Here is a 15,988-nt window from a genome sequence, read left to right as displayed (position 1 = left end):
CTTTTTTACACTATTAGCGTTTCTGCAGTTGTGGCTTTCATTAGCTAACCCACCTCTCAGGATGAGGAGGGGCAGCTAGGTTAGTAGTCTTTGGAGGAAATGCCTTTTTCAATAGAAAGTCAAGAAGGAGGGGGGCTGGAGCACATGACTTATGGGGAGAGGCTGAGGGAACTGGGATTGTTTAGTCTGCAGAAGAGAAGAATGAGAGGGGATTTGATAGCTGCTTTGAACTACCTGAAAGGAGGTTCCAAAGAGGATGGATCTAGACTGTTCTCAGTGGTACCTGATGACAGAACAAGGAGTAATGGTCTCAGGTTGCAGTTGGGGAGGTTTAGGTTGGATATTAGGAAAAACTTTTTCACTAGGAGGGTGGTGAAGCACTGGAATGGGTTACCTAGGGAGGTGGTGGAATCTCCTTCCTTAGAGGTTTTTAAGGTCAGGCTTGACAAAGCCCTGGCTGGGATGATTTAGTTGGGAATTGGTCCTACTTTGTGCAGGGGGTTGGACTAGATGACCTCCAGAGGTCCCTTCCAACCCTGATATTCTATGATTCTAAGGAGAAGACAAAAGTGTAGCTAACCAGGTCAAGGATATTTTTAAAAATCCTTCCAGGACATAAGAACACTTGGGTGATATCAGGCCCCAGTTTTAAGCTCTATGAAAAGTAATTTTTTTTTTTTTTTTTTTTTTAACAAAACCTAGGACTAAAAATATTTGTCCCTAAAAAAAATAGTAATTAAAAAAAAAAAAAAGCACATGATGGAAAGCTTTTAAAGCCAGTGTTTTGTCGGTAGTGCCTGGAACCCAAGCATTGCATTATTGTGTGACTGCATGACTACTGCAAAGTCAAATTAACTAGAGACAAGTGACTGGGACTGACTGACTGACCTACTTTTGTTACCAAGCTAAGAAATGCAAAACTAAATAGTATAAAGAATGGAAAGTAAATTTAAAAATAAGTGGAAGGAATCCTAGTCTCTGCACTTATTATCAGAACTTGAACATTTTTGATTTTAAATGTAAGCAATTTTTCTGTTGTAGTTTGATGCAAGTGACTGAAAAATACCACTCCTGCATGATGGGAATTCTAGGTATTCATATATTATTTTGGATACTTTGCTAGGGTCGAATAGTATTCAAAAACAATAAAATGTCAATTATGCTTGTGAAGCATTCTCATTGTACATCTGCTTTAAGGTGGTCTTTAATTACATGATCACATACTGTTTTTTCCTGGAACCCTAGTTTTGGGTTGGTGTATGTATTACTTTTCAAAGCTCTGATACTTTCGAGCCTGCCCTTTTAAAAAGTGATTCCTATTTTTATTACAGTACCCCCAAAATGTTTTCAACATCTGCACAATTTGAATTTGTTTATACTCCATTTCCATCTTTAAAAAACCAAACTCTACTTTGGGCAGAGAGAGAGCTTGCAAAATGAATCTTGTAGAAAGTAAAGAGCCCATGAAAGAGGTTAATAGTTCGCAACCTCAGCTGTATGTATTGCTGCTAGTGATAAGTAAAGTGTTAGATTAGGTTTATAGTTAAAATAACTTTTAGTGGTGTCCAGGCTGAAGCAAGCAGGGGTAAAAGAGCAACATGTATATAGGTTACGAAACCTGCACTTAAGATCCAGTTTAAAAGTGGCATATTACATTTGCTGCAGGCATTCATGTTATTCTTTCATAGGAAATAAAAAGGGCAGTACTTCTAATTCATCCTGGTTCAGCTGTAGTTCTCAGTCATGCATAACATCTTTAAAGAAGGAGCTGAAATGGACTGAAACTGAAAAGTAGACTGTTCCTTTTGTGGGTTTTCAAGGGAAATAGCAGGTTCAATTGACCTTAATAGTCAATTAGATCTTGTTGTTTTATCTAAGCAAACTAATTTTTTTATCTAACAGCTTATTGATGAAATTTTTGGAAAACAAATTATCATCTACAGTAATTGCCATTTCTTTAATAATTGGAATGTTAACAGTAAATATGACAGTTGAGTTAAACTCTATTTATTTCTCATTAATATTTGCTATAAGTTATTGGTAACTTCTTCTTTACAGAGTTGTATTTTCATTATAGACTCCATAGAATCCTAGAAATGTAGGACTGACTTCAAGAAGTCACCTAGTCCAGCCCACTGTACTGTGGCAGGACCAAGTAAACTTGGACATACACTTTTCAGAGATGGTCTAATCTGTCTTTAAAAATCTCCAGTGATGGGGATTTCACAGTCTCCCTTGGAAGCCTTTTCAGATCTTAACTATCCTTATAGTTAAATCTTTCCCCCTAATATCTAACCTAAATCTCCCTTGCTGCAGATTGAGCTAATTTCTTCTTGTCTTATCTTCAGTGGACATGGAGAACAATAGATCACAATCCTTTTTATAACAGTCCTTAACATCTTTGAAGACTCTTTTCTGGTCCCCCCCACCCTCAGGCATTTTCTCTCAAGACTAAATATGCCTAGTTTTTTAACCTTTCTTCATAGGTCAGGTTTCCTGAACCTTTTATCATTTTTGTTATTCTCCTCTGGACTTTCTCCAATTTATCCCTAAGTTTCCTAAAGTGTGGACCCAGAACTGGACACACTACTCCAGCTCAGGCTTCTCCAGCACTAAATCGAGTGGGACTATTACCTCCTGTGTCTTATTTAGAGCAATCCTGTTAAAACACCCCAGAATATTAACCTTTTTAGCTGCTGCATCACATTGTTGATTCAATTTGTGACCCACTATAAACCCCCTTTTCCCCAATCCTTTTCAGCAGCTTTACTGCCTAGCCAGTTATTGCCCAGTTTGTAGTTGTGAATTTGATTTTTTTTCCTTTCTAAGTGAAGTACTTTGCACTTGTCTTTATTTAATTTCATCTTGTTGAATTCAGACCATTTCTCCAGGTCATTTTGAATTCTGATCCTGTCCTCCAAAGTGCTTGCAATCCTTCCCAGCTTGCTGTTATCCGTAGATTTTATAAGCATACTCTCCTCTCAGTTATTCAAGTCATCAATGAAAATATTGAATAATACTGGACCCAGGACTGACCCGTGCAGATAACTCCTCCCAGTTTGACAGCAAACCATTGAAAACTACTCTTTGAGTATGATCCTTCAATCAGTTGTTCACCCACCTTATAGTAATTTCATCTAGACCTCATTTTCCTAGTTGGCATATGAGACTGTCAAGTGGGACTGTGTCAAAAGCCTTACTAAAATAAGATAGATCACAGCTACTGCTTCCCCGCATCCAGTAGGCCAGTGACCTAGTCAAAGACAGAAATTAGGTTGGTTTGGCATGATCTGTTCTTGACAAATCCATGGTGACTATTCCTTATAACCCTATTCCTCTAGGGTTAAAAATGCATTATTTAATAATTTGTTTCAGTATCTTTCCAGGTATCGAAGTTAGGTTGACTGGTCTATAATTCCCAGGTCCTCTTTGTTCCCCTCTTTAAAGATAAGTACTATGTTTGCCCTTTTCCAATCTTCTGGAACCTCACCTGTCCCCCATGAGTTCTCAGAGATAATTACTAACAGTTTCGAGATGGCTTCAACTCTTTCTTCTTTGAGTGATGGTCCCTATTGTATTCCACTGAGGCTTATGCACCACGTGCCTGGAGCATTTCAAAGTAGTAACGTCCGTCAGTCTGCTTATGAGCCCTTGCTCTGCCTCAGACAACACCATTATGGTTTACTACATAAACAAGCAAGGGGGCACAAGGTCCCCAAGTGGTGTTTGCGGAATCGGTATGCCTCTGGAAATGGTGCATTGAATGGCATATCTTTTTGTCGGCAGCCTACCTGGCAGGAACCCAGAACGTGATTGCTGATGCTCTCAGCAGGACCTTTGCAACCGACCACGAATGCAAGTTGCACAGCAGGGTAATCGTGGACATTTTTGGTTACTGGGGAACTCCGATCAGGGACCTCAGCTACTGCCGGGCTCCATGATGTGCTTAAAAAAAGTGGAAAAAGTGTGTACTAAACTCCACATACCCCCTTACATATGTCTGCAAGGGGGTATGTGGAGTTTAGTACACACTTTTTCCTTCTCATTTATGTAGTGCGTGATTTTGCAACAGATGCCTCGTTCTGCACAGTGGTCCTCCATTGCACCCTTGCATGCTCCTCTTAGCTAAGTACTGCTTGTTAATCACCCTCAGTGGAATATAATAGGGACCATCACTCGAAGAAGGGGAGGTTAATTTAACCCATTCTTTCCCTCTTTTTGGCTTGCATTCCTTCCTCCTTTAATATTACTTGTGTTGAGTAACTGGTTACTATTAACCTATTTAGTGAAGACTGAAACAAAATAGGCATTAAACGGCTCCATTTTTTTATGGGAATATGAAAACCTTATTAGGATTGGGGACCCTACTCTTTTAAGAACTGTAGAGACACTGTTCTTGCCTGAAGAGTTGGCGTTGAACAGTAGGAGACAGTTGTGTTCCAGTATGATTGTGTGAAACTGCGCCTTGTTTGGCATGTTGGAATTGAAAAAAGGTTTGTGTTTTTGGAGCAGAAGAATGGAGTCTGTTTGGGTCTCGGGGGACAAGGCATGTGAGTTATGGCTGATGTGATTTTCCTACACTCTTTATGAATGCATTGGTAAGAAATTCAATTTGAGCAGCATTAGCTGTAGACTGACAGCTCTTTGGGTGGAAAGAGTAGGGAAGATTAGCAGGTGTGGATGGAGAGTATACTGTATGTACTCTGCAAATATTAATCAAACTGTGAGAGGACTGCTTTACCTCACATTATTAATTACTGAGGCCCTGCTAGCAGCTCTGTAGTTAGGGCTATTTCAGCTTTGTTCAAGTTAACAGTCTGATAGAGATGGAGAATCCACGCCATTTCTCTTGGGAGTTTGTTCCAATGGTTAATCACCGTGACTGTTAAAAATTTGTGCCTTATTTCCAATTTGAATTTGTCTGGCTTCAGTTTCCAGCTGTTGTCTCTTGTTAATATAAATCCTAGGACTTGTATACAAATTTTGCAGACTTATTTCATACAATGCTGCTTAACAATTTTGAGCATTGTATGTATTAGGCGTTGTACATAATTAATAGTTCACATTCACATAGACACTGGGAAACGGAGTCTTCACAGCAGCAGAACAAAGATTTGTTGCCAGATGTGACAAGTGACTTTTAAGTTCACAAGGATTCAGCACTAAATGCAAAATCCATCTATTTGCTTCAGCTTTCCTGCCATAATTGTTATTCACCAACACTCCCACTCTTTATTCAGTAAGAAGAGCAAGAACTGTCATCCTTGGGAGATGCTGACATACTCAGGTGATAGGGTATAAGAAGCTAGGTAAACTTGTCTCAGAAGTGTCTGAAGGTGGTTCACAAATTAGATATCTAGATAAAACTCTTTCACACACTATTGAAAGTTAAATGTAACCAAGAAGATGGTTGATGCCCATCTTTCTGCACCCCTGCAGGGAAGGGGAACTTTGGTCCAGGACACAAGGGTAAGCCCCTAACGTTCTGATAAGTGTAATAAGATCATCAGTACCGATGTGGTACCGGCAGGCTGTTTTTGAAAGATCTCTTCCGAAAGACATTGCTCATGGCGTGTACACACACAGGCAGAAAACTGTATGTGACCAGAGTGTCGGTTCACCCTGAAAATCACTTGCAGGACACTCAAGCCTTTTCGTCTAGACTATTTTCAAAAGCTTTCATTGGTAGTAGCAGCAGTGGGAGTTATTGATCAAATAAGGTGCTGTTCGCTGCTCGCATTTTAATCCTCATATTGTATAGCCCTGTTCTGGCAGGTTTTGGGCAGTGTGGTGGTTAAAACGCTAGCTGGTCTATGTTACCATTGCTAGAATCAGCAGATTTTTAACTTTAAGAAAAAAGTCTAGTGTAGACACAGCCTTTTATGTTCTTAAATCACTGTAGAGACCTTTGATATATAGTCTATTGTTGCAGTAATCTCATATGAGTTGTTTTACGAACAACTTTATCAATTTCAGTGACTAAAATTTCTGCTACTCACAAACTAATTAGTATTTTATCAGTTGTTGATCTATTATAAATCTCAGGGAATGAGGGTGGATATTCTCTCTGGAATGAGCAATAACTCTGCACTTCTGATTTTGTTAGAGAACTCTCTGCTAGAAGAAGGAATTATGTAGACAGGTTCTTGGTGTCTTGCAAGCACTCACAAAACCCAGTACAGCAAACTCTTTCCTAGAGTGCATGCATATAATCTTGGAATAAGAATTGTAATTAAGGTGAATAGTGTTTCTCATGGTAAATTTATATGGAAAATCATGGGGAGAAGGAGGAATAAAACCATGAGTGTATGATAAAGTCGTCATTGCAGGATTTCAGTAAAACTATGTTTTAGTTCACAGTGAAATCTTTCAAGCCATTACATAACATAGAAAGTACTTATCTTGGTGCCTCCTAGTTGGCTTTGCTGCAATTAGGGAATGTTAGTAGAAGAGAGCTGCTGCTTGTTTGTTTTCAGTGCAGCTTTTCTGCCTCAGCCTCTACAAAAACAGAAGCATCTGCTTTGCACCGATTCTTTAAAACAAGTTATGTAAGCTCTGCCTTCCCCTACCCCTCCCCAAAGCAGAGAAACTGCAGATTGGTGAACTACAACAAATCACTTGCTAAATGAAGTTCTGTTCTATTAGCCTGTCAGGCATCCCAGGTTTTATCTTGGCAGTTCCCAAGGTTCTCATTTAAGTCAGTTTTAGTCCCAGGCACTAAGTGTGCAAAATTGCCAAATGTCAAGATCTATATCCATATCTGTAAATAAAATATGAAAATGATGGAATCCATGACTACTGTGAAAACAATAACAAAACCGAGTCTGTAATCACAACCCTCCTCCCCCCGCCCCAATAAAAGAATAATCTATATATTCATTACATCAGGCCGGCTCCAAGAATTTTCAGTTAGTTCTGGTTGCATTATCATCTTGGATTACTTTGACTGCCTTCTTCAAAACCCTGGAGTTAATCATCTCTTTTAGATTACTTTTAAGAGTTCTGCCAACAGTGTAGGGGAATAACACTACCCACATTTCAGCTTCAAATTTTGAGTCTGGACTCATTTTTATTCAAAAGTAAACCTTCAGGGGCTTTAAACAGTTAATATATATATTTACAAAGATTGTACCTGTTAATACAAATCGGCCAAAACTTTGTGGTGCATAGAGGCAGCATAGGCCTTTAAGATAATTCTTGGACTATCTGTTCACTACCATGAATAACCAATCCTTGATTAATGTTTGCTTCCAAAATTCAGTAACTCACAATTTGTTTCCTACCACGTAATGAGTTAGTGAGGTTCCACTATAACATGAACATTTATAAAGGAGAACTCTGGCTCCTAGAGATTGTTGGTGGATATCTGGTTGAAATGCACAAGCCAGCTTGATCTCTGAATTGCTTTGGATGGGTAAGGTGAGTAGAAAGGAGGGAAGATTTACAAAATCTTGTTACTACAGTATCTCTTTTTAGTTTAAAGTATGAGACCTGGTCTGCAAACTGATGCTCTAGCTGCTCAGAAAGTAGCTGAAAGTGAAAACAAAGTGGAACAGTTCTCACCGGTTACCAGCTGCATTTCTGTTCTGTTGCAAATAAATTAACTTTCACACATCTCTTTTAAAAGCTCATATTTACAAGCGCTGTTTTTCACCACTGTGATAGCGGTTCTTATGCGGAAATAGGAACCAGGAGCTTGTTGTCAAAATGGGAGCCATCTTTTCATGCCTTTGCACTTAGTTTCTCTTGCTTTGGATTTGAAAACAAAAATGGAAAAATTTCTAAAATAACAATTTGCATGCATAAGCTGCTTCTAAAAAAAAAAAAGAGAGAAAAACCACAAAAACAAACACCTGCTTTCCCCGCAAAAAGCAAGGAAACAAACAAAAGCTCACAACATAACCCTGAACTTGTTACAGTGCAGAGTTTTTTGTTAAATAACTTTGGCCTAGTACTATTATACACTAGAGGTCAAATGAGATCAGGCTTCCGTCCTTGTCTTAAAGGCATCAGTTCAACAATCTATCCCTTGTTAGTGAAACGCTTGTGTATTAAGACTAGGGATAATAGTCAAGTAAGACCTTCTGCTTAGTCAAGATTAAAATTCCCAGTGGGAATGGCTAAAGTTACTGGATTGACATGTCTTTTTGGTAGCTGCTAAGGAAATAATATGAGAATCTCTCAGTGAATCTATAAAAAGAACAGGAGTACTTGTGGCATCTTAGAGACTAACAAATTTATTTGAGCATAAGCTTTCGTGGGCTACAGCCCACTTCATCAGATGCATAGAATGGAACATATAGTAAGAAAATACATATACATACAGAGAACATGAAACGGTGGAAGTTGCCATACCAACTCTAATTAACTAAGATGAGCTATTATCAGCAGGAGAAAAAAAACGTTTGAGGTGATAATCAAGATAGCCCATTTCAGACTGACAAGAAAGTGTGAGGATACTTGACATGGGGAAATAGGTTCAATTTGTGTAATGACCCAGCCACTCCCAGTCTCTAGTCAAGCCCAAGTTAATGGTATCTATTTTTCAAATTAATTCCAGTTCAACACTATCTTGTTGGAGTCTGTTTTTGAAGCTTTTCTGTTGCAAAATTGCCACCTTTAAGTCTGTTACTGAGAGGTTGAAGTGTTCTACTGGTTTTTGAATGTTGTGATTCCTGATGTCAGATTTGTGTCCATGCAAAAGAATAAATGGACACAAATCTGACTGTTTTAACTGGGAACACAAAAGACCGTGATGTCTTGATGATTAAACTGAAGACTTCTGAAGTGGGGAAGAAACAATATTGGAATAAAAAACTTACTATAGAAAACAGAAATGCCAAATCTTATTTCCCCATAGTGTTCTGGATGAATGATTCTCTTTTCAGTGTGCCGTGTTCCCTGGATGATTTAGTATATACAGTATTATTGTGATCCGTTATTATCAGATACATTTTGAAGCTGTAAGTGGAGACTTGAATAAAACATCTAACACACATTGCTTTGTTCTACCATGATGAGGATTTGTGGAGTTTTTCCTTGTCTATAAAACCCTGGGAATAAGTAGTCTTCCTTAATCAAATAATTTCACTTCAATGAGGTAGAAATGGTTTCAAAGGATGTTTTCTAAACTTCAAGAAAGTGTTAGTAAGCATGCATCTTGAGCATCTCACTTGAGGTACAAACTAACCTTCATACTTATTACTGTACTATGCCGGCTTGTGACAATGACACCTTTTGGAAGGAGCTGGCTCTGCATCATTCTAGCACCAATCATACAGTTCAGGGTGATAGGCCTACCCCCAAATGGTAATCTCATTATATTCTTTATGCACCATGTCCCTATTGGATGAATTGGATTTTATTTCATAGTCTGTATCAAAGCATAGCTTGGATGGGTGTTGCGAGGGAAGGTGATAATTTTTGCTATTACGTGATTGAGACTAAAGAGCGCCGGTCATTGCCATGGCATTCACCTCTCTTGGACCCTTGGATGAGGCATGTTTCAAATGATAAATATGCTATAGTGAACAGGACTAGTTTTTACACTAAGCTTGTTTTAGTAACTTGAGATTTACTGGGAATCCATGAGGCTTGGATAGAAGTCACAAAATTGAGTTTCACCCAGAACAGTAATTACTAGTGCTGATTAAGGGTTAGTAATTTGTCTTTTAGAATACTTTCAGATTATGATGATGAAAACAACTCTTTACACAGTGCATCAGAAATTCCTGAAAAGTAAAGTGTTTTGTTTTTAATGTAAGTGCGTCTATTGTTACATTTCAGATTTTTTTATAAGCCTCAATTTTTCTTGCAGCCACTGATCTTCTTCTGGCCTGGAATCCTGTCTGTCTGGGCCTGGTAGAGGGAGTGATTGGGAAAGTTCAGCTTCATACAGGTATGATTTGTTTAACCATGTTTTATATTATAATGTGATTGTATATTAAAAAAGAAGCTTTGTAGTGTTCTGTGTACCAATCTGAAATGATCAATCCTCCGTATCACTGGTGGGTAGAAAAGAGGATCTCTAGTAGGGATAAGGAGGTGCTGCTTCCGTTGTATAAGGCGCTGGTGAGACCTCATTTGGAGTACTGTGTGCAGTTCTGGTCTCCCATGTTTAAAAAAGATGAACTTAAATTGGAACGGGTGCAGAGAAGGGCCACTAGGATGATCAGAGGAATGGAAAACCTGTCGTATGAAAGGAGACTGGAGGAGCTCGGGTTGTTTAGTCTGACAAAACGAAGGTTGAGGGGGGATATGATTGCTCTCTTTAAATATATCAGAGGGATAAATACAAGGGAGGGAGAGGAATTATTCCAGCTTAGTACTAATGTGGACACGAGAACAAATGGATATAAACTGGCCGTGGGGAAGTTTAGGCTTGAAATTAGACGAAGGTTTCTGACCGTCAGAGGGGTGAAATATTGGAATGGCCTTCCGAGGGAAACGGTGGGAGCGAGGGACCTGTCTGGTTTTAAGACTAAGTTAGACAAGTTTATGGAGGGAATGGTTTAATGGTAAAACATATTAGCCGAGGAATATCAAGCAATGGTAGGTAAACAGTATAATGGCTAACAAGGGTCAGGCTGGAGACTCTTGCCTACATGCTCGGGGTCTTACTGATCGCCATATTTGGGGTCGGGAAGGAATTTTCCTCCAGGGTAGATTGGCTGAGGCCCTGGAGATTTTTCGCCTTCCTCCGCAGCATGGGGCAGGGATCTCTAGCAGGAGGGTTCTCTGCCAATTGAAGTCACTAAGACACAGGAATTGGGGACTTCATCAGCAGAGTCAAGGAAGGGTAGGGACGGTTTTGTGGCCTGCAGCATGCAGGGGGTCAGACCAGATGATCATAATGGTCCCTTCTGACCTTAAAGTCTATGAGTCTATGAGTGGAGTGTGCTGCTTTGTCTTCTTTTCCTGGTCTAGTTTCTCTCTGCGTGGGAAGAATAGTCCTGGTAGAGTTTTCTGTAAATTTTGATGAAGGAGGCAAATCATAGTTCAAGAATTGGGGCTGTATGGAAACAGATTCTTGTCTAGGTTTCTAAGCTCACTGGCTGTACTGTTGTCTGTTTGCCATATTCAGCGTATGTCAACTAGAGTTGCTATCAGAAAGCTAAAAATGGCTGTCAGACCTGCAGACCTAGGTTCTTGGTGTAGCTGAGTTGATCTCGGCTACAATATGTGTGTTTTGTGGGACAGGAGCGAAGGGGGGAAGCTTCAGATTGTAGTACTTCATCTGCAAACAATTGGAGAAGTGCTTCTCCCAGAATGATTAATGTAATCACTTTATTCTGTCAAAAATGTGTGTGTGTGTGTAAGAGTTTGATCATAAAAATACACTGATCCACTGGCACCAATGGTACTCTAGGCATATCTGATAAATGCTATTCTAGTGTGATTGAGTGAAATGAATAGCATCAGAAAACTTTACGTAACCATTAGGAAATATGTAAGATGAGGAAGCTGTTCAGACATCTTAAAATCTGAGCCATATGGAAGGTTTGTGTAGACAAGCCCTGAGACAGTTGTGGTAGTTAAGGAGTTACTGTTGGCTCACGAATGAGGCTGATGGAATAAAAATTAGGTGGGGGGAATGGGGAGGAATTCCCTTTTCAGTATATTTTTTCCGAGTGAATTCAAAAACTCGTTTCTTCTCATGTTCCTCCTTCAAATGCTTGCTTTTGCAAGCCAACATAGGAGAATTTAGGCACCCTGGCTCCCTCAGTGGAATGTCTGTCATGGACACAGACTGCCAGCTATGTGGTACAGGAATACAAAATTCAGATCAGCATTAATTAGGTTCTGATAATTTCTTTTTTTCCTGCTAGGTTTGTAGTAGTAATCCTTGTCATCTAGTTGTCCATCAAAACTTTTTCCCAGTGAAGCAGTGTGTAATACCCCTGTCATAATATTATGAAATGGTGAAGTGGCTGTGAATTATTTTAATCTATCTCCACTGATGATGAGTTGACACAAGACTTGCAAATTCCTTTCCCAGTAGGATAGTTTACTTAACTAAGTTGAGTGTTGTTTTTCTTAGCAAAGCAACAAATAGTGGATAATTGCAACTTCTGGTTAAAGTTCCTTACGTCATTTCCTCCTTTTGGTGGAAACACAGAACACGACTTTCCTACAAATACCCTGAACCATGAATGAAAAGTAGTACCTCACCAACTCCATGGTGCTGTTTTACAACTACAACTTGCAAATTCTTGACAGTCAGGACAATGAAATGCAGATTATAACTTAAAATGCAAAACCCTCACAATGAGCGTGTGTTCTGACTGCACTCTATTCTCTGTTTAGAAGAGTCTCTATGCTGATAGAGGTCTGGATAAAAGTGCATTGTTAAAACTAGGAAAGCTTGCATAACCTCTGTTTACATTATTGTTCTCAATGCTATTTTAAAATTTTCATGAGTGCTTAACACAGCATTTAAAAGAGTGATTTTTTGGCAACATGGTCTATGTAGGTAAAATTTCAAATAAGTTACAGAACAATAGGATAGATTAAGTAGTAAAATGGATCAGACTCTTGCTGCCTGTCAAAATAAGAAATGGATACGCTGCAGTATTATAGATGCTGAAATAGAGCACTGCCAATGCTGTTATAGGGCAAGAGCACAGGAAATGCGGCTGCCTGCATTGTGATAATGGATGCACAGCTCTGGAGAGTGGGTGAAGAATCTCTAATCCCTACTTCAGATAAATATTCTTGACTTTTACTTTTCTTAAAAATTAACTAAATCAATTTTTCTTTTAAACTAGGAAAAACATTGATGTAGGGATCAAAATAGTTGTTGCCTATTTGTTTGAATTATTTTGGATTGACATTTGATCTAGTAAGGCACGAAATGCCATCTTCATGCTATCCTTTCAGGCTGGCTTATTTTTATTTGTGCTTAATGTTTGCATTTATACGTATCCAAGGAAATTAGATATATTATAAAATAGGGTTACCATATTTTGTGCCTCCAAATGGAGGACACTCCCCGGGGCCCTGGCCCCGCCCCCCAGCCCCGCCCACGCCCCCGCCCCAACTCCGCCCCCTCCCAAAGTCTCCGCCCCCTCCCCTGCTTCCCGCGAACATTTAATTCGCGGGAAGCCTGAAGCAGGTAAGGGGGGCGGGGGGAGGAGGCGCGGCCCAGGCTGGCCCCCCGGCGGCTCCAGCCTGGGTTGGCTCGGGCCCTGGGGTGCCGGCCCCGACCGACCACCCCCCGCGGGCCCGGTGTACCCCCCGGCTCCCCGCCCCGCGGGCCCGGCGGACCCCCCGGCTCCCAGCCCCGGCCCCGCGGGCCCGGCGCACCGACCCCGACCCCGGCTCCCGGCCCCGCGGGCCCGGCGCACCGACCCCGACCCCGGCTCCCGGCCCCGCGGGCCCGGCGCACCGACCCCGACAGCCCGGCGCACCGACCCCGGCCCGGCTGCCGGCCCCGCAGGCCCGGCCCCCCGACCCCGGCCCGGCTCCCGGCCCCCCGACCCCGGCCCGGCTCCCGGCCCCGCGGGCCCGGCGCCCCGGCCCCGGCCCGGCTGCCGGCCCCGGCTGCCGGCCCCGACCCGGGTCCGGCTGCCGGCCCCGCGGGCCCGGCGCACCGGCCCCGACCCGGCCCCACGGGCCCGGACCGGCTCCCCGGACCGGCTCCCGGCCCCGCGGGCCCGGACCGGCACCGCGCTCCCGGCCCGGCACCATGCCCCCGACCCCGGACAAAGAGGCCCCGGCCGAGCCTCCCGATTTTCCCGGACATGCCCGGCTTTGGGGGATTTCCCCCCGGACGGGGATTTGAGCCCCCAAAAGCCGGACATGTCCGGGAAAATCCGGACGTATGGTAACCCTATTATAAAATATTGGCTGACAGTATGAGAGTGGGATGTCTTTGACAGTTGAACCTCTTACACAACTCAAAGATCTTTTGTCATGGAGTTTCTGGCTCCCCTTAAGGATGTTGCATTATTGCTAAGCTTTAGCAAATGGTGCTCTCTCTGGAACAAGTAAACAGAGGCCAGAGAGGCTGCTAGACAGCATTAATGCTCCATCATCGAGGGGTTGAGTGTGCTGCCTCTGCTTCAAACGTATGTCCAAGGGTGGATCATGAACAGTCCAGAATGGCATAACAGCATGTTGCATTGTTGCTGGACAGCTGAAACCCTACTTTTAATTCCTTATTTATACAAAACCTCACAAACTCATTTCCTTTCACTTATTATATGTATAAATTTTGAGGTGAGAATACACTTATCCTAAAGCACAATATTTGTGTTGAGCTTTCTCCATTAAGAAGAACATATTTCTCGAGAAAAGAGCAATACAGATGACCAGATTTGGTATGTGACTAATGAAAAAAGTTAGAAAGCACCAATCACTTCAAAAGAAAATTTTGGAAGTAGAATGGCAACAAATGCAAGGGTTTTAATCTCTAATCTCTCCAAAAGTGACCCAGAATATGAAGATGGAAGTTGTAACTAGCTTATGACAAAGAAAGTGAAGGTAACGTTAAACAAAGTTAATAATAATGGGTTGAGATGTTAGTGAGCCATTTAAAGAAGATTAGCCATTGCTTAAGAATTACTGCAATGATCAGTTCAAAGAATTCCTTAGCATGTTAATAACACCCATGGTGGGTTTTAAATAAAACAGTGCTTTTATTGTAAATTTGAAACAAAAGATTTAACTTGTACTAGCGTGTCTCTATCTTCTACTAGCTAACCTGTGGAATTCTATTCTTAGGCTCATGGACAATTAGTTTATGGGTTGATACCCATGTGTGCCTGAAATTTGAGTGTTACTTGCCACATAAGAGTTTAGTAGTGCTTTATAAAGGATTGGAAATGTCATAATTTTGATTGCCATTGATGTTTGGTAATTGTTCTGTTCGTGCTAGTGTGGGTGCGCAACTCAGTAGCTGTAAATTTCTAGCCCCCATCACAGGTCAAAGCTATAAATGATGGAACTGTGCCAGAGATGCCTGTTTGTTTTGTTTTTTTTCAGTTGGGATGCTTCCAGTAAATTCTTTAATGGTGCGAATAAACGTCCTTCTCAAAATCTGTCCTTTAGTACCTGCTGTAACTAATAGGTATTTCAAGCTCTATTTCATTATCTTTGGTTTAATATTTAACTAATTAGCAATGTTGTATATGATTATAAAAAGAGTTAGGAGAACTTCGATGTGACACTCAGCCTTCATTTCTAGGATTTGACATGGATTTAAAATAGCAGCATACACTTGTTTATTGTATTTAATAGTAACGTCACTAATGGCTTAAACATCCCTAAGTAGTAGTAATTTTCCAAAGGGGATGGATCCCTTTTAGTTTTACAACCCTTTCATAGGCTGAGTCTTATGCAGATTGAGCTAGTTGAGACCCTCTGGTGTTTTCTGTCTGTATAGACCAGCATAGAAACTATCAAGCCCTTCATTATACAAACATTTTGAAGCAGCAGGCCATTAAATGTGCTCTAAAGTAATTTTTGCTGCTACTTAAGTGCTGTTTTGTGAAATTGATGAGGGGCAACATGTCATCAGAGTTCTCTCTAATCAAGCAGAACGGTGCTCTCGCTCTCAGTTTCTCTGTTGAAGTGAGATACCTGTAGGACTGATGTCCGGCTTTGTTGGATGCAATCTATGGCCCCTAACCTTGTCAAACAATGTGCTTTCTTTGCTGGTATCTTAAGTCAGAAGCCACAAAACCAGCATGAGAAATTTCTGAAGCAGTCTGTGAGGGACCTTCAGTTCGGAACGTTCTTTTCTTAGAGCTCTGCCACAAACTACGAACAGGTATGGACAGTCTCCATCAGATATGCTCCTATTGGACTGGAGCAGAGATCTACTATAAGCTTTTCAATCAGTCATATTCTATTGGTGATCATTAAGTGAAGACTGTCTAGATCCAGAGTAATTTTGCCTCCTTATTTTGATTATAGGACATAACTACTTCTGACTTGACATGTTCTGCAAGAGTGCAGAGCATCTTGCTGCAATCCAGGAAATGAC

General features: G+C 41.1%; 1 protein-coding gene across 9 annotated transcripts in view; it reads left to right on the top strand.

Annotated features, from left to right (window-relative positions):
• Positions 1–15,988, top strand: part of INPP5F (inositol polyphosphate-5-phosphatase F) — a 99,207-nt gene that overhangs the window by 19,449 nt on the left and 63,770 nt on the right. For all 9 annotated transcript variants that reach the window (XR_010589316.1, XM_065552354.1, XM_065552356.1 and 6 more), the window contains exon 2: positions 9,818–9,898. Coding sequence is in view for 6 of the 9 variants with exons in the window: in XM_065552354.1 (XP_065408426.1) it covers positions 9,818–9,898 (81 nt within the window). In the remaining 3 variants the exon portion in view is untranslated. The remainder of the gene's footprint in view (positions 1–9,817; positions 9,899–15,988) is intronic.

This window comes from Chrysemys picta, chromosome 7 (assembly GCF_011386835.1).
Source record: "Chrysemys picta bellii isolate R12L10 chromosome 7, ASM1138683v2, whole genome shotgun sequence".
Taxonomy (NCBI): domain Eukaryota; kingdom Metazoa; phylum Chordata; order Testudines; family Emydidae; genus Chrysemys; species Chrysemys picta.
Note: the sequence above shows the minus strand (reverse complement) of the source record. Positions and strands in the feature narration are given on the sequence as shown.